Genomic DNA, 26,714 nt, shown 5'->3' with positions numbered 1-26,714 from the left:
CTAACTAAACTACAGCAGTTCTGTAGAGAAGAATGGGCCAAGATTAGTCCTGATCGATGTGCCAGACTGATCTGCAGCTACGGGAAGTGCCTGGTTGAAGTAATAAATTAAATATTAAATGTGATGGTTCACTTACTTATTTTCCCCACGTCTGTCATTGTTTGCATACTATCCTCATTAAAATATGAAAACTTATAAATGTTTGGGTGGTTTTAGTTAAAGCAGACACAAGTTTTTTCATCTGTGTGATTTTGATAAAGATCAGATCATATTTGATGGTGATTTTATGCAGAAATGTGAGATTTTCCAAAAGGTTCAGATACTTTTTCGTACCACTGTAAATGACCTACATAACTGAAGTAATTACATAATGTAAAAAAGGTTGGTTAAAAGCTGGTGGGGACAATTTAATCATCCTGAAAAGTTGGTCGTCTTAAGTCCCTACCACCCCTATGCAAACATACGCCCTTGCATTCAAACGACCAGTGGGGCAAAGATTGCAGAAAGGATGTTACTTACTATAGGTGTCACCCCAGTTAGAGGTCAAGAGAAAAAGGACCGAGGATTCACCTATTATCTAAACAGGAATAAGCCACTTTGGCCCCCGAACAAGAGAAAACAGCGATTGATCTTGGACTGGAGAGAAATGAGTGCATGGATAAAAAAGGTAAAAAAAAAAGAAAAAGACAGGCAGTGTGAAGTATCTGTCGACAAAAATACTGTACATGGGAATGTAAATAAGACAGTGTAGCCCTGCAAAGGGTAGAAGGGCATGGGAGTTTGTGGACGTCTCTCACACTCACACACTTCCTGTTAGCTTTAAATAACCACAAAAAACTCCCATATGTCAAGGACTGTTGGACACAATCAGACGTATTTGCAGTGTGAAGTAAGCAAAAAGCTGAAAACAGTGGAGAATCAATGTGGGTGTTCGATAAAACTAAAAAACAGGGAGAGCGAGAGAGAGGGAGAGAAGATGATACCCAAAAATAGAGTGAAATCTAAACTGTTCCTTCACTACGATAAAGCCACAAAATAAAACTGTGACAATGGTTAGACTAAACCATTCAGTGCTGAGTCTGCTGTTCCTACCCTTTCATTTTGCACTTAAATTGAATGTTTCGTTACTCCATTGACAGACTACATTTTTGCTCCTTTGCCCCTGCTTGCCCTTTCGCCAACAGAATAGGGCTGCAGGAGTGTTGCAAAACCTAAAACAATAGCTAGAACAAATCAATGAGAAGAGTGAAATCAACTCGGTTTTATCAGGTTTGTGAGGGAACATGCCATGATGTAATGGAATGGAAGTAAGTGTAACAGATGGTATGCGAGGTGTGGAGGGCACTAGAGGGTAGTCTTGTAGGAAAAGTTGACACTGCGTCTACATTGGCTGCAGTACAATGCAACATAATCTGCTCCAAATAAAACACACATTCAAAAAGACACACCTCCATGTGGGGGGAAATCTACTTTGTGGTTAAGCTGGTAGCAAAAATAGCAGTAGCACTTCTACTGTATGTGGTGAAAATAGTGTGCTTTGAGATTCACCCATACTATTTGTACAGGTGGCCTCTTCTATAATAATCCCTGACTGATTCCAAAACTTATACAGTGGGGCAAATAAGTATTTAGTCAACCAACAATTGTGCAAGTTATCCTACTTGAAAAGATTAGATAGGCCTGTAATTGTCAACATGGGTATACCTCAACCATGAGAGACAGAATGTGGAAAAAAACAGAAAATCACATTGTTTGATTTTCAAAGAATTTATTTCCAAATTAGAGTGGAAAATAAGTATTTGGTCACCAACAAACAAGCAAGATTTCTGGTTGTCAAAGAGGTCTAACTTCTTCTAACGAGGTCTAACGAGGCTCCACTCGTTACCTGCATTAATGGCACCTGTTTTAACTCATTATCGGTATGAAAGACACCTGTCCAGAACCTCAGTCAGTCACACTCCAAACTCCACTATGGCCAAGACCAAAGAGCTGTCGAAGGACACCAGAGACAAAATTGTAGACCTGCACCAGGCTGAAGACTGAATCTGCAATAGGTAAAACGCTTGGTGTAAAGAAATCAACTGTGGGAGCAATTATTAGAAAATGGAAGACATACAACACCACTGATAAGCTCCCTCGAGCTGGGGCTCCATGCAAGATCTCACCCCGTGGCATCAAAATGATAACATGAACGGTGAGCAAAAATCCCAGAACCACACGGGGGGACCTAGTGAATGACCTACAGAGAGCTGGGACCACAGTAACAAAGGCTACTATCAGTAACACAATGTGACGCCAGGGACTCAAATCCTGCACTGCCAGACGTGTCCCCCTGCTGAAGAAAATACACGTCCAGGCCCGTCTGCGGTTCGCTAGAGAGCATTTGGATGATCCAGAAGAGGACTGGGAGAATGTGTTGTGGTCAGATGAAACCAAAATAGAACTTTTTGGTAGAAACACAGGTTTTCGTGTTTGGAGGAGAAAGAATACTGAATTGCAGCGGAAGAACACCATGCCCTCTGTGAAGCATTGGGGTGGAAACATCATGATTTGGGGCTGTTTTTCTGCAAAGGGACCAGGACGACTGATCTGTGTAAAGAAAAGAATGAATGGGGCCGTGTATCGAGAGGTTGAGTGAAAATCTCCTTCCATCAGCAAAGGCATTGAAGATGAGACGTGGCTGGGTCTTTCAGCATGACAATAATCCCAAAAATACAGCCAGAGCAAAAAAAGGAGTGGCTTCGTAAGAAGCATATCAAGGTCCTGGAGTGGCCTAGCCAGTCTCCAGATCTCAACCCCATAGAAAATCTATGGAGGGAGTTGAAAGTCCGTGTTGCCCAACGACAGCATCACTGCTCTAGAGGAGATCTGCATGAAGGAATGGGCTAAAACAACAGCAACAGTGTCTGAAAAGCTTGTGAAGAGTTACAGAAAACGTTAGGCCTCCGTTGTTGCCAACAAAAGGTACATAACAAAGCATTGAGATGAACTTTTGGTATTGACCAAATACTTATTTTCCACCATGATTTGCAAATAAATTCTTTAAAAATCAAACATTGTGATTTTCTGTTTTTTTTTCTCCACATTATGTCTCTCATGGTTGAGGTTTACCAATGTTGACAAATACAGGCCTCTCTAATATTTCCAAGTGGGAGAACTTGCACAATTAGTGGTTGACTTAATATTTATTTGCCCCACTGTATTTTTAGTACATATGAAATTATGATTAAATCTGTAATTTGTTTTCAAACTTGGATTGAGAGAAAATCCACATTATCCACAGTAGTTTCCCCCTAGTGGGCACATTATCCTCCTCCTCGGGAAAATATGTTGACATTCTTCATGACACATTAATAGCTTCCCACAGTCTGACTCATTGAGTGTTTGGCCAAACTTGGTGTGCAACAAAACCCTCATGCACAGATAATCAGTTGTTCCACAGATGGTGTCACACTTCACACACACAAAAAAATATATCAAACGTAATTTTTTTAATGGAATCTTTTTAAAACTTCCCTGTAATCACTGTCACTTGCAATAAAAGAAATGGGTGGCTCTGTAGCTGTCGTAGGATACATTTTCATACATGGCAGCAAAAAGTATACTTGGTTGTACTGCACGCATTCTGAGATCTCGATATGGGTATATGTACAATTAAAGCAATACTTTCTAACTTTTCGGTTTTGGTCGATTTTGGCGACACTGGTGGACAAAAACGGTAGTGTTTTGCCTTAAAGAAGACTGCGTTTCCCATGAGGACGAGCGCTCACTCTACCCTAACCCTAACTCAAAATCATCAATCAATCAAAATCAATCTCCCGGTAGCCTGCAGATTAATTAAACATCATTTCTATTTCCAGGGGCTGTGCAAAGGATGAACAGTAAGAAGGTAATGAATCCAGTTGTGGCAAAAAAATAAGCATATGACGGTTAGCAACCGTGTGGCTAACCCTCACACCCTCGCCAGCGCTGACGAGTTCGTTTGGGGGTGGGGAGCGTCACGCCAGCGAGTGAAAGCCTTGCCAATGTTTATTCTGTATATCCTGGTAGCCTCACCTTTCCACCCCTCAGACAAGACTTTTTGTCTTTTGTTTTGAGAATGAGAATGAGAATGCTTTATTTTGGACATGAGAAAATAAAAGTAATAAACAAACAAAGAAAAACAAAACAAAACAAAAAAAATCAGACAAACCAATTATAATACTTTGGTAACAGCAACAATATTTAAGACAATAATAATAATAATAATAATAATAAATATTAGAATTTATTCATTGTGGCCAAAAAGGAGTAGGATGAAGCATTTGCTTAATAAAACCTACCCCTCTTTTCTATTCCTCAGTGATATCAGTCCGCCCTATTTAATTAGGCCTCATATCAACAAAAAAAATAATGCAACCATATACATGAGATGCAAGCCAAAATAAAAATGAAATGAAATAAAAAGTACCAGCCAATAACAGATATGTGAAAACCCCCTATATTAAAACCCTTCCTCTTCCCTAAACTATGTGTTTGTACCACTTCGTAAACTGGGTCATGCTTGGACATTGCTTGAGCCCCTCATCTAACTTACTCCACGAACAGAACACACATTTTTTTTAATGTAGTCCGTACCCTCTGATGCTGTGAGTGAAGCTCCCTTCTCAAACTGTAATGACCATCTCTGTTAGAAAACAACTTCTGTATATTGCCAGGAAGTAACATGTGGATAACCTTATACATGGGCTGAGCTGTTTGAAAATGAACAAAGTCCGTGAGTTTTAAAATTCTGGATTTAAAAAAAATATATATTAGTATGATCCCTATAACCAGCATTATGTATTATTCTTATGATTCTTTTCTGCAAAATGGATAGTGAATTTCATGTACATTTATAAGTATTACCCCAGACCTCTCCACAGTAGTGTAAATATGGCAGGATTAAAGAGCAGTAAAGAATGTGGAGTGATTTATTATCAAGAATGTGTTTTGATTTATTCAGAACTGAAATGCTTCTTGCTAATTTACTTTGTATATGTTTTATATGAGCTTTCCAGTTAACCTTGTCATCAATTACAATTACTGTCATCTTTACAGAATTTGCGCAAAAGCGTTCACATCGATTTCCGTCTTTATGATGAATGGGGAAAAAGGAAAGTGATGTATGCCGTAAAGCAATCAGCACATTTGTATTTTTTTTGTGTGTGTGTGGCAGGGTTCTTGCCACCCACGTCAAAGTTAATTTGTGCCGGTGAAAGCAATACAGATCCCCTGAAGATATAAAAGAGGTGTCATTCAACTAGTTGTCAGTTGACATATTATCACAAATGTTATGAAAATATTTTATAAAGGTTGAAAAGTTACCTAGTGTTGCTTTAAGAACTCGGTTTTCCAGATTATGTTTAAAAACCTTTTACAGGTTTTCCCTTTTCACACCATTATTCATATTCAGGTAATGATTGAATGATGAATGTATATCTATTAAGCCTGTGAATGGAATTAAATGTCTCATTCATACATTAATGATTCAATACACTATAGTCATTTAAATGTTGCCAAGTTACCTGCACCTATAATCTCGTAATGCAGTCGAAGAAACTTCATTTAAGAAAATATGACTATATACTACCTATCAAGTGAGAATGCAATTCATTATTTGTTTTCCAGAAAATAATTTACCAAAAGTAGTACATTTACTGAAATTCCAGCTAACTATGCTCCAAAGGAATACAACTGTATATCACTCATGAACCAAGTGTAACATCACCCCACATTCAAAATGAGGTACAGAAGTTAAATTTAAAGTCCTGCTGATGCTTCCCTTCATCGTGAATAGATGAGGGGTACAACACAGATGCTTCACATTCTGCACATTCCAACACACCCAAAAGAAACAGCTCCCTGACGAAGATCATCTTCCATTCGGCAAACTTCCCCTATGTAGCACTTCAAATTGGTCCTTCATGGCAGATAGTGAATCTGCAAACTCAAGATTAGATTTACTTGCATCGTGCAACTTTGTTTTATAATGACAAAGAAGTTAAACTTCTCCAAAGTTTGCACCAAGAAATGCAAACCTCACATCGACTGAAATGCCTTGCATTGCATTGTCATACGATAGCAGCAGGTGTCTTCTACATTTAATAAAGCCATTCTGTGGAGGCATTTGTCAGCAAACTGTGCACGTCCCCATTATGCTGGAATGTGAGAAATTAATCTTTTTCTGAATTGACAACTAAGTCTGCTAGGTTGTTTTAACCAGTTGGATTTTAACTATCTATAAAAAACCCTAATACTTAAAATCTCACTGGGTGCAGCTTTCTTCAGCATCTTGGTCTTCCTTCTGCTAAAATGCAAAAAAAAAAACCCTGAAGTTCAAGTTTTAAAATGTTCATATCAAACTGTTATGTTTCTTCTGATCTTCTGAGGTTAAGCTCTACTTGGCCAATTTTTGTTTCCACATCAAGCTGCATCAGTTATACATCACACTAGCTTCACATTGCAGTATAATTGTGTAAATGAAGGGTAGCAAATAGTGTGTGCAATAAATATGCCATTAATACAGAGCAGAAATTACATATTATTAAGCATTTGTATTCCCACATCGTCAAGCATATCGTCATAGCAAATTTCCTTGAACTATCGTGATATAATTTTGAAGATATCACCTATCCCTAATGTTCAGTAAAGGAAGTTTCATCATATGGCGGTGTCATATACCGGTTCACATTCACAGACACAACTATTCAGTAGGCCCAAAACAGCTGCTGCTAATTCTGGATGGCATGTAGCTAATGCTTGTCATGTCAAAGACCCCCTACAACTTACCAAACTACTCTTCCACCCAATTCCCATTGCCTGTATCCTATCCAGTGACTTTGCTCCAAGCAGGCACACCCCCACACACTTCCATAGAGCGAGTGTCTCATTACCATGTTTCCACTGCTGCAACTAAAAGATCCAATCAGTTCAGATGGTTATTCTACTTATGGTTATTCAAAAGTTAAGCTGCTGATTGACCTCATTAGCTCAATATACATACAGTGGTACCTCTACATATGAAGTTAATTTATTCAAGGACTTTGTTTGTAAGTCGAAATGGTCGTATGTCAAGCAGGATTTTCCCATAAGAATACATTATAATTCCATTAGTTTGTTTCACAGTCTGAAAACCTGCACTAAATCCTTAATATATACTGCTGGTACTATTGTAAATGGCAATTACACATAGCAAAACAAATAAATTATAAATAAAATTCGGAATAATAACATAATAATAAAAGTAATTCCTGTAATAATGTAATGAATCGAGATCTAAAGTGGCAGACGTGTTTTGGGTGCTGTACCTGAATGCACCGTGTGGCTGACATGACAGAGTGAGAAAGGTGCGGTAGAGATTTTACTTTCTCTTTTAATGTTTTGTTGGTGGCGTCAACTGCGGCGAAAGTAGGCGTGTTGTGTTGCGCAAGTTCTGAAATAAATGATTAAAAACCTGACGTAGCTGGCGATTTCTTTGGCGATCTAACCACAATAATAATATCACCTTAACTTATAAAGACTGGCGAACGGAGGTTGGAGGAGGACCGTCGAGTTCACGGATGCACACACCATGCTCATATTTTTCTATCATTTCCATCTTCATTTCAATAGTAAGCGTCACCTTTTTCCTTTTTTTACCACCTGCACTAACCTTCTTGGAAGCCGTGTTAATTTCTTTCACAAGAAAATGTGTCCGTCTTCTTGCGGCAAACCAAAGAAACTGCGGCGCTGTCATAAATAGTCATATTTCGAGCATGTTGTCAGATGTAGAAACAAATGGTGAGTCAAATTTTACGTCTGATGTCGAAAAGATCATGTGCTGAAGCGATGTCGAGGTACCACTGTACTGTAATTTCAAACTTTATTGTATACTGATGTTTACAGGTGATGCAATAATGTAAATTATGTGTCAAAGGTCTTGTTAACTCTGGCTTTGTGATGTCTTCTTGGGGATTATTTTCAATTACACGAATGATGCTGGAAAAACATTCCAATTGATTTTTTACCTCTTGGGTCACTCGATCAAGCAGTATGATCCAATGTTAATAAGATTTCAAACAATGGGAAATACATGCCAAAGAATGAAAAGTGGGTGAATGTTTGAAAGGGACAGTATTAGCTGCAAATACTACAAACAAAATGAGGAGAAAAGTAGGAAATACAGTACATTTTACAAATAGTGGGGCAAATAAGTATTTAGTCAACACCAATTGTGCAAGTTCTCCTACTTGAAAAGATTAGAGAAGCCTGTAATTGTCAACATGGGTAAACCTCAACCATGACAGACAGAATGTGGAAAAAACACAGAAAATCACATTGTTTGATTTTTAAAGAATTTATTTCCAAATTAGAGTGGAAAATAAGTATTTGGTCACCTACAAACAAGCAAGATTTCTGGCTGTCAAAGAGGTCTAACTTCTTCTAACGAGGTCTAACGAGGCTTTACTCGTTACCTGTATTAATGGCACCTGTTATAACTCATTATTGGTATGAAAGACACCTGTCCACTCCAAACTCCACTATGGCCAAGACCAAAGAACTGTCGAAGGACACCATAGACAAAATTGTAGACCTGCACCAGGCTGGGAAGACTGAATCTGCAATAGGTAAAACGCTTGGTGTAAAGAAATCAACTGTGGGAGCAATTATTACAAAATAGAAGACATACAAGACGACTGATAATCTCCCTCGATCTGGAGCTCCATGCAAGATCTCACCCCGTGGCGTCAAAATGATAACAAGAAAGATAGCAGAAATCCCAGAACCACACGGGAGGACCTAGTGAATGACCTACAGTAACACAATGCACCGCAAGGGACTCAAATCCTGCACTGCCAGATGTGTTCCCCTGCTGAAGAAAGTACACGTCCAGGCCCGTCTGCATTTGGATGATCCAGAAGAGGAATGGGAGAATGTGTTATGGTCAGATGAAAACAAAGTAGAACTTTTTGGTAGAAACAAAGGTTCTCGTGTTTGGAGGAGAAAGAATACTGAATTGTATCCGAAGAACACCATGCCCTCTGTGAAGAATAGGGGTGGAAACACCATGCTTTGGGAATGTTTTTCTGCAAAGGGACCAGGACGACTGATCTGTGTAAAGAAAAGAATGAATGGGGCCATGTATCGAGAGATTGAGTGAAAATCTCCTTCCATCAGCAAGGGCATTGAAGATGAGACGTGGCTGGGTCTTTCAGCATGACAATAATCTCAAAAACACAGCCAGTGCAAAAAAAGGAGTGGCTTCGTAAGAAGCATTTCAAGGTCCTGGAGTGGCCTAGCCATTCTCCAGATCTCAACTCTATAGAAAATCTGTGGAGGGAGTTGAAAGTCCGTGTTACCCAACAACAGCCCCAAAACATCACTGCTCTAGAGGAGATCTGCATGGAGGGATGGGCCGAAATACCAGCAACAGTGTGTGAAAAGCTTGTTAAGAGTTACAGAAAACGTTTGGCCTCCATTATTGCCAACAAAGAGTGCATAACAAAGTATTGAGATGAACTTTTGGTATTGACCAAATACTTATTTTCCACCATGATTCGCAAATAAATTCTTTAAAAATCAAACAATGTGATTTTCTGTTATTTTTTCTCATGATTGAGGTTTACCCATGTCGACAATTACAGGCCTCTCTAATATTTTCAAGTGGGAGAACTTGCACAATTAGTGGTTGACTAAATACTTATTTGCCCCACTGTAAAGTTAAGTGAGGAAAACACTTGCATTCTTATGTGCAGTATTCATTTCATAATCCTGAGTAGTTCAGCTAAATGGTGTGTTAGTATACGAAAATGTCACTATTCAGCCTTAAAGTGTCTTTTTCTACAAATGACAGCTTTGCCTTTTTGAGAAACCATTGTTATTGGTGAAACCAGTCCATGTTGTATTGGTCATTATTTTAAGAATGGAAAAATGACTAACACACATATTGCTGGTGAAAGAATAGCTTTTTCATTAGTATATTCAGTGCTAATAAAAATTTACACAGAATACTCTGTGGGTCATAAAAGAATCTGTCAAAATTCTATAAACTGCTGACAATATGGGGAACTCAGCTTTCAAAAGGCTTGGCTTTGAACGTGTTAAGAATTCTTCAAATAGTTTAGTAATTTCGCCGTTTAATTCAGCTATTTTATGTGTAGAGTCGCGCTTTTATTTTGGTAACGGTGCGCGCACGCTTACTTCCGGTTTCGCGCTTCCGGTTTCTTTAGTCGGCTCTTACACGCAGTGCAGAAGTCCATGATGATGTGAGTAAACATTTAGACTTAATAGTAAGCGCTGCACATAGTTTGTGCACATTCCCCACAGACCTAAGTGGCGGAATAGTCATAATAAATGTGAATTTATGTTCGTTTTTGACATTCGTTTTCACTCGTAGCTTTGTAGCTGTTAGCTCGTCTTAGCGGCTAACGAACGTTAGCATGCTATCGTAGCTCATTATGTAGCATCAGAATAATTGATGTAAGTGGTGAATGTTGTCATTTGATGAGAGGAAATATGATAATGTTCATTATAATTCGTTTATTATTGTTAAATGATGCAGATGGTGATTTAATATGGAAATGATGGAGGTTTTGATTTAATATGGATAATATTAATTGGACTGTGGATGTTAATCAGATATTTTATGTTATTCAATAGAAACTGCTTGTGTACGTTTATACACATCTGCACGTGAGCCATTAAAGAAGTTCAGTTCATCCGACGACTCCTGTGCTCTCTAATCGGAGCCACCTCTGATGGTCAACAACTTCAGATCAACCAGTCACGAGTAGATTCTTCTAAAAAGGTCCTTCGAGCTGGATTGTTGACTATTGGAGGTCATGTCGTCAGAAGAGGACTCATTTCCCTCCCCTCAAGTGGACGCTCAACGACCCAGGAGGCAACACTGCACACCCAAGCACTTCGATGACTACATCCTTTCACATCATCCACAGAGGACTGCCCTTTCCTCCCACCCTGACGAGAGGGGTCATGAGGAGCAGAGAGGAGCAACGGCCACATCGGATGGAGGAATAGTAGACCTAAGTGTTCGTCTTGGCAGCAGCAGAACCTCACCCAGCCTTCACAAAGGTGACTCACTAGGCACCTCAGCATTAAGGCAACTCGTTGAGTCCATGTCATTAAGTGAAAGGGAAAGTCGGACAGAAATAGCCCAACTCACAAACAGACTTGCTCAATATGAAGCTAAACAACGTCGTCGACAAGAGCTGCTGGAGCACATTACGTCATTTCTCCAACAAGAGGAAGAAGATGATGATGATGACTATAGTTCTTCAAGTCGCACACCACTTCCTACACTGAAGCACCTCACCTCTCATCTCTACGCTTCAAACCACGCCTCAACACCTGCAAAGCAGGTTCATGACATAGTACCTCAGGGAGAGGGACATGTTAACACAAACTCGAATTTGGATGGGGAAGAAAGACACGGTGACGTCACCTCGACACCAGGAGACAAGTTAGTCCATTCTTCATTTAAAACCATCCAACATCCTTCAACAGAGACTCGTCACTCACCCTATTCGACGGTTTCATCTGGTATGGCGACGCCAGCGCTGATTCAGCAGAACCACCAAGAACAGAACTCGCTACAGTGGACAACGCAGCGTCGCAGTAATGATGACTTTGTTCCCAGACAGCAACCTATTGCTTACCCGCAAAATTATCCAGCAAGAGTGAGCAATCCTCCAATTCAAACCTTCCAGTTTTACAGTCCACAACACTATCAACCTGGCCATCGACCACCGTTACCACCACCGCCTGTGGTGAGTAGTAACTATTCAGCTGCTCCGCCGCAGTTACCAACACACCAAGTTACAACTGCTTCAGTTTGTGACGGGCAGCCACGCTCAATCTACGGTGTGCCAAAACCCAAAATTCCCAATTTCACTACAGACAGTGAGAAGGAGTTCGCCAACCTCAAGCTGGCTCTAGATAATTTGCTTGAACCTCATACCGAGCTTACTGAAAAATACAAATATCACGTGTTATTAGAGCATCTCCAACTCCCCGAAGCGCAAATGATTGGCCAGTCATGTCGCCATGATCCATTTCCTTACTCGGCCACTATGCACGCTCTACAGCTTCAGTACGGCCAGCCTCACCAGCTAGCACAAAGCGAAATAGCTGCTATCCTAACAATGCCAGATGTAAAATCAGGTGATGCACGCACATTTCAGAACTTTGCTCTCAGAGTCCATCTTTTAGTTAGCATGTTGCTATCTTTTGAGGGGTCACGGGGAATGGAATTGAACTGCTGCTCTCACGTTGATCGTTTGCTAAGTAAACTGCCTAGGTACCTCCGAGACGGGTTCATTGAGCATCTTCAGCTGCACGGGAAGCTCAACACCATGAGTCTGAACCCCTACAACCTACAAGATCTAAACGGGTGGCTGCAAGGTAAAGCTCAACAACAGCGCCTCTCCAGCCGATTAGTGCAGCGCTATCAGATGGAGCGACCGAACAGTGATGGTAAAGACAAGATCTCCATCAAAGGTAAGGGTCGACCTGTAGCTGTTTACCACGGCGCAGAAACCCAAATGAACACCTCCGCTAGATCCGCTGGTGACAAGAAACAGTACAAAGTGCACTGCCTATTCTGTGATAGCAAAGAGCATTACATCAGTCGTTGTCCCGAAGCAAGGGAGAAATCTGCAGTGGATTTAAATAAATGGATAGTAGAAGGAAAACGTTGCTGGAAATGTGCGCGTTCTCACTCTCCTGAAGCATGCACCCTGAAAAAACCCTGTGTAGACTGCGGTGATGTGCACCTTCAAGTACTTCATAATGTAGCTCAATTGCGCTCCACCGACACACAGTTCAGAACCAATGAGAGCCGTGTGTACTTGACACCGAGTATCAAGTCAGCTCAAGTACTATTAAAAGTAGTTCCTGTAGTGCTACACAACAAAACAAACTCAATGAATACTTACGCCATATTAGACGATGGCGCACAGCGAACCATGATTTTGACTGCAGCGGTACAACAGCTGCAGTTGAGTGGTGAGCCAGAGACCCTCGCACTGCGCACTGTGCGTCCAGACGTCACACACCTCCAAGGGGTCAGGGTTAGCTTTGAAATATCCCCCCAAGACAGCCCTAGGAAGAGGTATAAGGTAGCAGGTGCATTCACAGCAGCAGGTTTGGATTTGGTAGAGCAAACATACCCAATCCAAATGCTTCAGAAACGCTATTCCCATTTGAAGGGGATACCACTCAAGTCATTCAACAATGTACGACCACTGTTACTGCTTGGCTCAGACCAGGTACACCTCATTACAGCCACAGAGCCCATCCGCAAAGCGACAAAGGGAGGCCCGATAGCCATCAGAACTGTCTTGGGATGGGCGCTGCAAGGTGCACAACACGATCAGAAAGAACAGGTCCCCATTCAGCAGTGCCTGTTTACTTCCGTCACAAGTTCCGATGATCTTCTGTACCGAAATGTGGAAAAGTTATGGCAAATCGATGTCCTACCTTTCCGTAATCAAAAGATCGTCACTCGCTCGCATGAGGATCAAGAAGCCATGAACCTGCTAGAGACAAAAACGCAGCGTCTTGAAGTTGAGGGAGTTAAACGATATGCCACCCCTCTTTTGAGGAAAATAGGCGGTCCTACACTCCACAGCTCTATTCAGTCAGTCATGCCTCATCTTAGAGCTACAGAGAAGCGTCTAAAGAGAGACCCAGAAAAGGCCACAATCTACGCTGCTGAAATTCACAAGCTTACTGAAGCTGGATACGTGAAAATACTTCAACCAGAAGAAGTACAAAGGTCAGCAGAAGCGTGGTATCTCCCACATCACCTTGTCTTCCACAACAATAAGCCACGATTAGTCTTTAACTGCTCCTTTCGTCATCAAGGGTTGTCTATGAATGACCAGCTCCTCCCTGGACCAGCATTGGGTCCATCCCTGGTAGGCGTCCTGATTCGATTTAGACAACTCCAAGTTGCAGTGAGTGGAGACATCCGTGCCATGTTCCATCAAGTCAGACTGCTGCCTGAGGACACACCACTCTTGAGGTTCATCTGGCGAGATATGGATTGTGAAAATCCACCAGATGTCTATGAATGGCAAGTTTTGCCTTTTGGCACGACAAGTAGCCCTTGCTGTGCTATCTTCGCACTTCAACAGCATGCCCGTAATTATGAAGAAAGTCATCCAGAAATACTCCGCTCAGTCCAGCAGAGTTTTTATGTTGACAATTGTCTTGAGAGCTTTCCAACCATTGCTGCAGCCAAGCTGAGAGTGGACCAATTACGGACCCTACTAGCCGATGGAGGGTTCGATCTCCGACAGTGGGCAAGTAATGAACAGGCAGTTCTAGCTCACCTTCCAACTGAAGCAAGATCTTCATCGACCGAACAGTGGCTTAGTCAGAGTTGCACTGATCCGCTGGAACCCACTCTAGGCCTGAGATGGAACTGTGCCGCAGATAGCCTTGGTTATAAGTATCGGCTCATAGAACACACAACATTAACTATGAGAACAGCTTACCAAGTGCTAGCAAGTCAGTATGACCCGTTAGGGTTTATGGTCCCATACACCACACGGGCTAAAGTACTAATTCAACAGCTTTGGTCCAAACAACGAGGATGGGATGATCCAGACTTACCTTCAGTCATCAGGCAAGCCTGGGAAACATGGGAGAATGAGCTGAAACATCTCAACAGTGTAACCATTCCCCGATGTTACTCGACATCCTTCTCAGAGGATATGAATTATGACCTCCATGTCTTCTGCGATGCTTCAGAACGGGCCTACGGAGCAGTAGCTTACCTGGCGATCAATGCAAACGACGCTATCCAGACTTCCTTTGTTATGGCCAGGTCTAGAGTTGCACCAAAAAGACAACAGTCAATTCCTCGTCTTGAACTATGCGCTGCCTTGGCCGGAGCCCAACTAGCTAAACTCCTGGAGATCGAAATGACGCTCCCCATCCGGCAAACCATCTTGTGGTCTGATTCAACCACCGTGCTTGAATGGCTACAATCAGACTCTTGCAGATTTAAAGTGTTTGTTGGAACTCGTGTCTCGGAGATACAGGAGCTCACAGATCGGCAGGCTTGGCGGTATGTGGACAGTCTGAATAATCCAGCTGACGACATAACTCGGGGAAAGACATTGATGGAGTTAACAGAGTCTGCTCGATGGAAGCAAGGACCTCAATTCCTCACGCAGAATGTAGAACATTGGCCAAAGAAGCCCAAGTATGTCACAAAGGAAGCTTCACCTGAGCTGAAATCCAGTACCTTCTGCGGCATCGTCGCACTGAAGCTGAACCAACACGTTCCTGATGCCACGACGTACAGCTCTTGGAAGGAACTTGTCGAAGCAACTCAACACTTACACGGGGCGGCAGCAGGATCAGCTCAGTCTACCAGTCGTAGAGAGGCAGAAGTTTTGGTGTTGAGAAGTTGCCAAGCACAAAGTTTCTCAGAAGAGATAGCTGCACTTCAAGCACAAAAACCTGTACACAATCACAGCCGACTAGCAAGCCTCGCTCCAGAATGGGACGCTGAAACATTGCTAATCCGTGTTGGAGGAAGACTGCGGAGATTGCGGGACCCAAGTGTTGAGGAAGTTCACCCCGTCGTGTTGGACTCCAAACACCCAGCAGTTAAGCTCCTTATTAAGGAAATTGATGAACGGCTGTTGCATCCTGGCTCAGAACGAGTGTATGCAGAAATACGAAGACAGTTTTGGATTCTGCGTGGACGACAAGCCATCCGACACCATCAACTCAACTGTCCATCCTGTCAGCGGTGGCGAGCACAACCAAAGGTGCCACAGATGGCAGACTTGCCTCCCCAACGTCTAAGACTCCTCTCTCCACCCTACTACTCAACAGGAGTTGATTGCTTCGGACCATATTTGGTAAAAATCGGCAGGAGAACAGAGAAAAGATGGGGCCTTCTCTTCAAGTGCCTCACAACCCGAGCCGTTCACATCGAACTTCTGAACTCCTTGGATGTAGATGCCTTTCTTCTCGCTCTTCGTCGGTTCATCGCCAGACGAGGAAGACCCAAAGAAGTGCTGTCCGATTGTGGCACTAACTTCCGGGGCGCTGAACGAGAGCTGAGAGAGGCCTTCGCTGCCCTTGAACCGGAACTCAAGAAGCAGCTAATGGATTATCAGATAGACTTCAAGCTCAACCCACCTAATGCTCCTCACTTTGGAGGAATTTGGGAACGGGAAGTGCGCTCAATCAAAGCTGGTCTACGAGTAGCGGCAGGGAGCCAATCCACCACAGAAGACGTCCTTCACACAATCTTGGTGGAAGTAGAGGGGATATTGAATTCCAAACCCTTGGGCTATGTATCCGCTGACGTGGCTGACCTCGATCCCATCACGCCAAACATTCTCCTTATGGGGCGGCGGGACGCCACACTCCCACAAGCTGTTTATGCTCCAGTGAGTATAGGCCGTCGTAGGTGGAGACATTGCCAGACTCTAGTGGATCAGTTCTGGCTCCAGTTCACCAAGAACTACTTGCCGAATCTTCAGACTCGACAGAAGTGGAGGAAATCAACTGGAAACTTACAGGAGAACGCCGTTGTATTGATTGTGGACCCAACGCTTCCAAGAGCTCAGTGGCCTGTCGGGAAAGTGGTGAAGACAGTCGCCAGCCAGGATGGATGTGTTCGGACGGCAGACGTTCTAGTCAAAGGGAGGATCTACACACGACCAGTTGCCCGCCTCATTGAACTTCCTGAACTTCATGATGACTCGGAAGATACTAAAGACTCTTGAAGACTTCTTGGGTCTCACATTTGCAGAGCAAATGTGGGGGCGGCTGTTAAGAATTCTTCAAATAGTTTAGTAATTTCGCCGTTTAATTCAGCTATTTTATGTGTAGAGTCGCGCTTTTATTTTGGTAACGGTGCGCGCACGCTTACTTCCGGTTTCGCGCTTCCGGTTTCTTTAGTCGGCTCTTACACGCAGTGCAGAAGTCCATGATGATGTGAGTAAACATTTAGACTTAATAGTAAGCGCTGCACATAGTTTGTGCACATTCCCCACAGACCTAAGTGGCGGAATAGTCATAATAAATGTGAATTTATGTTCGTTTTTGACATTCGTTTTCACTCGTAGCTTTGTAGCTGTTAGCTCGTCTTAGCGGCTAACGAACGTTAGCATGCTATCGTAGCTCATTATGTAGCATCAGAATAATTGATGTAAGTGGTGAATGTTGTCATTTGATGAGAGGAAATATGATAATGTTCATTATAATTCGTTTATTATTGTTAAATGATGCAGATGGTGATTTAATATGGAAATGATGGAGGTTTTGATTTAATATGGATAATATTAATTGGACTGTGGATGTTAATCAGATATTTTATGTTATTCAATAGAAACTGCTTGTGTACGTTTATACACATCTGCACGTGAGCCATTAAAGAAGTTCAGTTCATCCGACGACTCCTGTGCTCTCTAATCGGAGCCACCTCTGATGGTCAACAACTTCAGATCAACCAGTCACGAGTAGATTCTTCTACAGAACGAGTTAAAGATTCAGCGACTTATGATACGAGTTGAATGAAAATTGTTTTACCCATTATTGTATAAACTTCACAGTGCTACTGACTACGGAACCCCATTTCTATTATCTACTTTTGCAGTCCATTACATCGCCCCCTCTCTGCAAACCAGTCACAAATCTCAGCACATGCCAATGTCTAGCCATTGCATCCCCCTCCTTCTCGCTCTGTCCCACTCACTTCCCGCTGTAAGACCCCCACTAAGTGGATCCAGAAATTGTCCAGCATCCGTTACAGTCACCATTTAGTCAGACTGGGAGCAATCTGTGGTTGAACCCTTGGTGCTTTAGAAGTTAAACCGTCATTACTTTTACAAGATTTTAAATATGAGTCTTTCAGAGGTTGTCTACTTTATCTAAAACTTTGATCCACCGCAGTTCCTGTTTCGTGGTCAGAGCCAGCAGATCTTCCCAACTTTCTCATTGGAAAAATGATTGTGGCATGTTTGAGGGCAGCTTAAAGTCCATTGTGCTGAAGTCATCTGTGTAAACATGTCCTAGAGACAGCAGTATGACCGGTGTGTTCACACTTTTGCAGTGGATTTGCAGCGTGACCTCCCATGCTTCTTCTTGTGCCATAGGCAACAGCTAATTAGAAAGCTGTTGCACTCACCATTGATTGGTTGAACTTCAAAACAATGACAAACACACATACGCTCGCATGTAATCATTTGTGGAACCTTGGCCAGACTTTACTCCCGAACTACTATGATTACATGTTAGGAACATGCCTATTACAGGCCTAAATTTAAAAGCATGACATCAACTTAATCTGACCAATTAGTAACCACAGAAACCATCACCACTGCTTTCTGATAGGTTGAATACATGATTTGATGGTGGGAATTCTTCTCTGTGTGTTTGACATACTGAATTGAAATAGCGTCCTCAAAAACATCATAACTGTTGTTGTGCTGAATAAAACTCTCAACTTGTGAGTGCTTAAACACAAGTTAGCTTTACTGTGGTACCTCTACATATAAATTTAATTCGTTCCAGGACCGTGTTTGTAAGTCGAATTGGTCGTATGTCGAGCAGGATTTTTCCATAAGAATACATTATAATTCCAATAATTCGTTCCATAGCCTGAAAACCTACACTACTGTAAGTACTTAATAAATACTGCTGGTACATTTACTAATGGCAATTACACATAGCAAAACAAATAAATGATTAATAAAAACCGGGATAATACAATAATAATTCCTGTAATAATATAATGAATTGGGTTCTAATGTGGCGGACGCGTTTTACGTGCTATACATGAATGCACTGCATAGCTGACGTGACAGAGGGAGAAGTGCGGTTGAGATTTTACTTTCTCTTTTAATGTTTTGTTGAGAACACCGTGAACTGCGGCGGACAGTAGGTGTGTTGTGTTGCCCGAGCTCTGAAATAAATTATTAAAAACCTGAAGTAGCTGTCGATTTCTTTTGCGATGTTACCACAATAATAATTGTCACCTTAACTTATAAAGACTGGCGAACGGCGGTCGAAAGAGGACCGTGGAGATCGTCGACATTCAACGTCTGTATTGTTGAGCCAGTTCACGGATGCGCACCCCACGCTCATATTTTTGTTACATTTCCATCTTTATTTCAATGGTAAGTGTCACCTTTTTTCTTGTTTTACCACCTTCACTAACATTTTGGAACCTGTGTTGATTTCTCTCACAAGAAAATCCGCCGTACGTCCGTCTGCGGCGCTGTCATGTCGTCGTAATTCGAGCATGTCTTCGGATGTAAAAACAGGTGGCTAGTCAAATCTTACGTCGAATGTCGAAAAGATCGTGTGTCAAAGCGATCGTATGTCGCGGTACCGCTGTATTTTTTAATTTACAAAATAGCATTATTCTTGTAATTACAAATTCAAAATGCTTAAGAGTTGCAATAGCTTTGGCTGCAAGCTCAGGGACTGGTTTAACCAGTAACTTGCACTTTGTGAACCTTGGACATAATGGTATGGAACCTTAAGTACTTGGAACAATGTTTGCATCAATCATCTTTCCATTAAGTGCATATCTGCTTCATCTAAGTAGAGCATCTCTAGATTTCTGGCATTGTTTCCTTCCTTTGTTTTTAATGGCTGGGATTAATTGAATTTAAGTGGACATATTGTTGTCATATGTTTATTCTTAAAAGACCACAAAAATACATCCACTAGCGTTGCCCATATTCTTCATGGCACGTATGAAAACTATAATGAGAATTTGCAGTTGTTCAGCAGATTTGTGAGCAGTCACTAATTTGCACGGGACAGAACCTTTAAGACAGGCTGATTTAAGTAGGCTGCACAATAGGCAAAAAGAGTTCTTTAATATACAGTATATATATAACAAAATCGAGGTCACATTCATGTTACTGAGAAACCGAAAATTTGTTTTGAATTGTGAAAAACATATATAGTTCACGGTTTTAATTTGGATAGCACTTGCTCTAGTAAGGGTTATGGCTCAACCATATTTCATCTGTCTTTAAACAAGAGGCGGGATATACCCTCTGCTGGTAGCTGGCCAATAGCAGGAAGCTTCAATGTGAAACTCTTTTCCATAATTTTATTTTTCCATGCAATCAAAGCTTGTGAGATATGAACTGGAAACCCTTCAGCAAATTAGCCAGTCCTACTCTGCGGTTGTGTTCAGCTTTCAAGTATTATCTTGGGGCGTATACTCCAAAACACTAACTTCTTCAGATGACCTAATTATGATGTCTTTAAAGCATGGCTGGGCAAACTAGTGTGTGGGTTTTCGTTGCAACGCTTTAAGAAGACACTTTTTCACCAATCTGGAGTTTTACAAGTGCAATCCGTTAATTGCAGTCAGGTGCTTTTTATTTCCCTGGACACCTCATTGGTTAAACTGCATGGGCTGGATCAGTTATAACAAAGACCAGGACCCACTGTGACCCTTGAGTATCAGTTTGCCCATCCCTGCTTTTAAAGTCTTTTAATGATGAAATAGTGAAGACAGTTGTCAGTGTACCCTACTGTATGTGAGGTTCCTTCCGTGGTTCGTGGACATTATACTTGCAGCTGTCTGCTACGTCACTGTGGCTCTCTATTAAAATGGATGAAATATGACAAGGGCTGGCAGCATGGTGGTTCACGTGGTTAGTGCATTTTCCTCGCATCAGTCTGACTGCTAGCTTGGGCCTTTCTGTGTTTCTACGTACTATGGCTTAGGCTAGGTTCATACTTCAGGTCTTAATGCACAATTCCGATTTTTTTTTTCATATCTGTTTATCTGGTGTGCCCATTCAGATAGCCTTTGTCCATTGAGCATGTTTAAGTACTACGCATGCGCACTAATTCACAGTCCGACATGCACTGAGCAAACTGACCCGCATACACAGAGGCATTAATAGCGGTCCTGACGTGCAAATCGGTCGTCCGACCTGGGTATAGAGGCGAAAGACTAATCGAACCATCAGCTGGTTCCTTCCGAAGACTCCCTCAGGCAAAACAAATGACTACACATGCTGGCTGTATGTCATTCCAGTGTGATAACATTTTGATTTTCAAAAAGAGGACACAAATAACACATTGATAATCCCCGTTTAGTCTAATCTTCAAAGTTTATATGGACTGATAGAACGCATGCGTGCACTGTGTGTCAGGGTCCGCGAACACGGAAACAAGGTTGGACTCACAACAGACAAAAAACGACTGAGGGGAGCGGACAAGTGTTTATTAAATACAAAACAAAAACACACGCGATCGCGGCAAAAAGGTGAAATAACAAAACGGGTCCGTGACTGGAGGTCAACGGTGATCATTATACAAACGCGAGGGTAAACCAAGGTGGTAGGCAAAGAGCCAATAAAACAACTAAAATACACTCACGTACCTGCACAAGGTAGAGGCATACAAAACTAAAGTGACAGGCGACTAAAACCCACGGCCGGAGCGAAATTACAAAAATAACATGCTACTCGAATACAAGGATGTCGAATGGCGACCAGCAAGGAAAATATCTCGGTGTCCTTCCAGTGGATCGCCTGCGTCTTTATATTATTGTTGACGAGCACTGATTATCTGCAGGTGCGACGTCGGTGGCGCCCCCACAGCTAGCTCTGCAACAACACAAAATCTGACCAGGAGCAGAACGTGACACTGTGCATGCGTGTTGCACACACATAAGCCTTATTATCTTTTTCTTTTTTTTTTTTTTTTTTTTTAATGACTATGGTCAAGCCCACCTCTGCATAAAAGCCAAATTCAAGCTAGGCGCTAATGCCAATGCACAGCTATAGCTGCCATCATGCCTGCTGCTCTCTTTGCGGATGTAATTGCTGCATGAATTCCATTTTGGGAGACTTGACAGTTCAGACCGCCGCCACATTCTGAAAAAATGTGGCCCAGATCGGATTTAAACCACAAATGAAAGTGACCCAGATCGGATTTGAAATGGTCCACTTCTATGTGACTTGTCCCATTCAACCGTCAACTTAATGCCTCACTTGAGTCAGAAAAACACGAAAAAATCGGATTCATGCATTAAGACCTGTGGTAGGTCTGAACCTAGCCTTTTAGATGGGATTGTGATTTTGACAGTTGTCTGTTTATGCACCCTGTGTTTGACATGTGACCACTCCATGGTGTACAGCTCACTCACTAGAACAGGATTAGCACTACTCAATGGATGGATTCATGATGAATTATAAACTTTATAAACATATTGAGTCGGAGCCGGATATATGTACATTTTGAGTAATAAAAAAATTCAATAGAGAGGGGATTGGTGCCTCTATGAGTCAGTCTTCCACCTGGCTAAAGCAGTGATGGAAACAGACACTGATGTGAAAGATAATTAAATTTTAAACCATGAATTATTGACGCAATCACCGACTCGTCAGCTGGTGAGCACTAATACTGTTAAGCTCCCGATGAGTGTGCGCTGATCCTTATTCAAACAAAAGATTTTTTTTTTAAAGATAGAAACATAACATATTAGGTAACCACTCAATGCACATACTGTTGAACGTTTTTTAAATTCCAGTATGCAAAGGGGCTTAGTGACAGTTTATTATTATTAACTCTCCACTGGTACTTGATTGGCTCCTGTATTTACATTAGACCTGCAATGCTTCATAAGTGCTTAGCGACCTCTGAGAATTGTCAGCAGTGTAATAGTAACCCTCTGGTGAGTTTGCTTGAGAACCATTAGTGCTGTTATTGTCTTTGGGAGAAAAGACACACTGGCTCAAACGATTTACGTGCAGCTAACGGCAGAATTTTCTCTATACCACATCTTTTGGCTCCGCAAGTAGAACCTCAAATAGGATATTTTAACTATGACTACATAGCACAATTCTTTGTAGGGGAAAGTTTACAACAGCTGCCACCATAATCTGCATGCTTTGCAAAAAACGGTTCATTTTTCTTGGCCAAGTGCATCACTCCAAAGTATAAAACTACAAGATTTGTGGCCTTCTTTTCCAATGGGAAATTTCCACTTGTTTTTTTAACGTGCCAAGCTGGTGGACATAAATGAGGCTTGGTATGGTTGCCATGTTTCAATGCAGCTAAAATAGTTTCTCCATCTGCAGCTGCTCCTTTTGCTTGTATGTTATGGGAATGTGTGTTTTCCTGTGCCTCTTTGAGTGTGTGTTGTAAGCTTTGGTTATTGCTGGCGTCAAATTTAGTCACACACAGGGAACCCAGGTCTGACTCTTGCTCCAAAGTCCTATCAGCAGATATTCCAAGTTTTCCCCTGATGGCGTTGTCCTTGATTGCACAACATGTGAAGAGTAAAAATCCTGAATCAATCAATCAATCAATCAATCAATCAATCAATCAATCAATCAATCAATCAATCAATCAATCAATCAATCAATCAATCAATCAATCAATCAACCAACCAACCAACCAACCAACCAACCAACCAACCAACCAACCAACCAACCAACCAACCAACCAACCAACCAACCAACCAACCAACCAACCAACCAACCAATCAACCAACCAACCAACCAACAAACCAATCAACCAATCAATCAATCAGCAATTTCCATTGGCTCCAGAATCTTTAATACATGATTTCAGAACGACAAAAAATCAATTATTTGTGTATTTTCACGGAAACATTTTACATAAGGTGACCATATTTTGATTTCCAAAAAAGAGGACACTTGGCCCGGCCTTGAGAAACGTACTTGAATTTTACTCGAAGTTCACTCAAAGATGCCTATATCACTTTGATATATTTATAGCATGCCTCCTCCGTCTGGATAGAAAAATTAGTTAAAAAAAAAAAAAAAATTATAGCCATATAGTATAGTAACAAAGACACAAATTCAAATTATCAGAGGTTACTCAACAGAATGTATTATTCCCAAAAAAATAATCGAACAATAAAAATGCAAATAAATAAAAAAATGCTTAAATAATCATAATAATAATAATAATAATAATAATATAATGCAGACCCATGCAAATGTAGTCCATTCAATACACACACACCGTAGGCTATGTGCCCACTAAACATTTTTATAAATTTCTATTACGACAATTGTCGTTGACAAATTGTTATTCCAACTCAATTGTTATTCTGATTCAATGTTCGAGATTGCACAAAAACAATAACCTAAATAAACTGACAAACGATTCAACCAGCAAGTTTCCTTACGCAGCAGTTCAAAACTACATTTCCCATAATACCCAGCGTGGCTTAGCTCACTGACAGTTACCCTTATCAGCGAACACCAGTAGCCGAGGCAAAATCAAACATTGCCATAAAAGTTTATAATAGGCAGCGGAACAATGCAACACCAAACGAGATTTTACAAATGACACCAATACAAAGCTCCGACAGAAGTCAACAGTTGCTGAAAGATAAGTTTAGCAAGTGTAAGTACCGATAGCCTGTGAGCTCTTGTCGTGACGAAGGTAAATACAAAGCCAGTCTGTGAATGCTCACGCATGCGCAAATTTGTATCCAAAGTAGAATAAAGGTGTTTTCAACTTAATTACTCTTTTGGTTACATGAGCATTTAATTATGTATGTATTTATCATAAAACAAGTCATAACAACTGGGCAGGTTATCTGGGAACACGTCACAGGCAGCACAGTACCGTTGTATTCTGTGCAAAGCATCAGTCAATTTCAATGTACGCTAATTGGTCCCGTAAAAAATAATGAAAACCAGACATTTTTATGAATTTATAAAACCCTGCCGGACTCCCCGGACAGGGTGTGAAAAGTGGACATGTCCGGGCAAAAGAGGATCTCTGATCACCCTAATTTTACATAACAGCCTGTCCTTAATATAATCAAGTGGCTAAATTAGCCAATAGCCTTTGAAAATGCAGATATCATTGTAAAGTTCTTTATTTGCTCTGATGATGTTTTTCCCACGTGTCTGTTAGCCATTGCTAGGGAACATATTTTACTCTTAGACACAAACATACTAGACTGCTTAAACATTACAGGATTGTGCTTGTACAACTTATAGTAAGTACAGTGTTGGCTGATAACATCAGTTATTATCTAGTATGTCATAATAAATATGTCATTGCATCTATAAAACCTTATTGGACTTACTGCATAAAGTTATCATCACTGCGTCAGTACTGTCTATATATTTTCATTGAAACCTCTACCAAATGCTGCTTACTTAATGCCATTTTTTTTTTTTGTAAAGATACCATCTCGATTACTTCAAACAAATATATGCACATACACACACGCACTTCTCTGTTATTAATGGTGATTGATGATGATTGCATTAACTAAGCCAGATGAAACAGGAATAAACGTAGCAGTAGATGAGACGGGCTCGTGACAGAAGCTCTAAGACTTCAAAGGTGCATACAGTGTACACAGGTAGATGAGAAGTGATTCATCTGTCTATGAGTTTGAGCCAATCAAAGGTAGACAGACAGATGACCAAGGTCACACAAAAGGTGAGTGGAGAGAGTTTGAAGACCATTTGACTTACCGCCAAAGCCTGCAGCCTCTCTTTGTGAAGCTGAGCCTCCTCACACGACATCCTGAGAGGGGAAAGCAGGGGAAAGGGGAGGCGGGATGGGTGAAAGGAAAACAAGAGGTGAGACTTCAGGGAAAGCTTGGATCCTATATGTGAGAGACTGATGGAGGGTCAGAAGGGAGAGCAGAGAGGGCACAGAAGGTATCCAGATGAGGTCCTTCCTCAGGAATAATCCAACAGGCAGAGGAGAGCAAGCCAAGATCTCTTATTCGCTACTCATGAGTCTCCCACTCTCTGTTGCAATCAGTCACTCTTTCTTTTGGCCTGCAGTTTCTCCTCCCATTCGCCCCTGCTTCCCTCCCTCTCTCTTTTTTAGGCAAGAGCCATGTGTGATTAAACAGCTGGGAGGAGCAGCTGAAGGAGAGGGAGGGAAGTGACAGCATTTGGGACAGGGTGAGACTTGAGGGAGCAGGACAAGGAATAACACAAAAACTTAAGTAAACAGAATTTGGGGGGAAAGTTTTTCTTTTACATTACGTACTTTTACTTTCAGTCTAAACCCATACTGGACCAATACATCAGTTGTGCGCATCATTTAGCATGTAAAGCATCATCCACTGCTGTTTTTGGTTTAAAATATCATTTCCATTGTGTACAAGGTATCATTTCTGCTTTTATTGACTTGAGTGATTTTGACCTATAGACAAGTTTCCTGAGCGAAATATGGGCGGCGCCATCTTGGAAAATTTCTGCTTCCAACTTCCGGTTAAGAAAAAAACCTCATGAGTTGCGGTTGAAGTTAGCAGTGTATTGACGAAGTTAAAACTGCAAAATCAAGCCAGAGGAACCCACGGAATCTCCAAAAATGGATTCAGCCAGACGTGGATAAGACATAGATGAGATTGTATTATTGTTCTTATCACGTCGTTGATTATTCGTGGACAAAATTATAACAACCTGTCAGCCTGTGTTGACGTGAGGTATAGACTGATTCTCCGGCCACTTGAGTGACCAAAATGAGATGAAATTATATTATATTTACCAAATGCAGAAAGGCTGAGACGGATTTTGTTGTGACAAGGAAATACTACAAGGTATGTACATAAAAACAAAAATAGTATGTCATTCTTTTTTATTGCAGATATTGATCGCAATAAAACATTTGGACAACATAATTCCATTTCTTGTTTTAGGGCTGTCAAACGATTAAAATTTTTAATCGAG

The 26,714-nt window shown here is 41.3% G+C and overlaps 1 protein-coding gene across 1 annotated transcript in view; it reads right to left on the bottom strand.

Moving 5' to 3' along the window:
• The window catches only part of LOC130905081 (A-kinase anchor protein 2), a 149,053-nt gene that overhangs the window by 98,431 nt on the left and 23,908 nt on the right, over positions 1–26,714 (bottom strand). The window contains exon 2 of the mRNA XM_057818098.1: positions 25,503–25,554. Coding sequence (XP_057674081.1) covers positions 25,503–25,554 — 52 coding nt within the window. The remainder of the gene's footprint in view (positions 1–25,502; positions 25,555–26,714) is intronic.

This window comes from Corythoichthys intestinalis, chromosome 17, assembly GCF_030265065.1.
Source record: "Corythoichthys intestinalis isolate RoL2023-P3 chromosome 17, ASM3026506v1, whole genome shotgun sequence".
NCBI lineage: Eukaryota > Metazoa > Chordata > Actinopteri > Syngnathiformes > Syngnathidae > Corythoichthys > Corythoichthys intestinalis.
The sequence above is the reverse complement of the archived record's forward strand: the minus strand, read 5'-3'. Positions and strand labels throughout refer to the sequence as shown.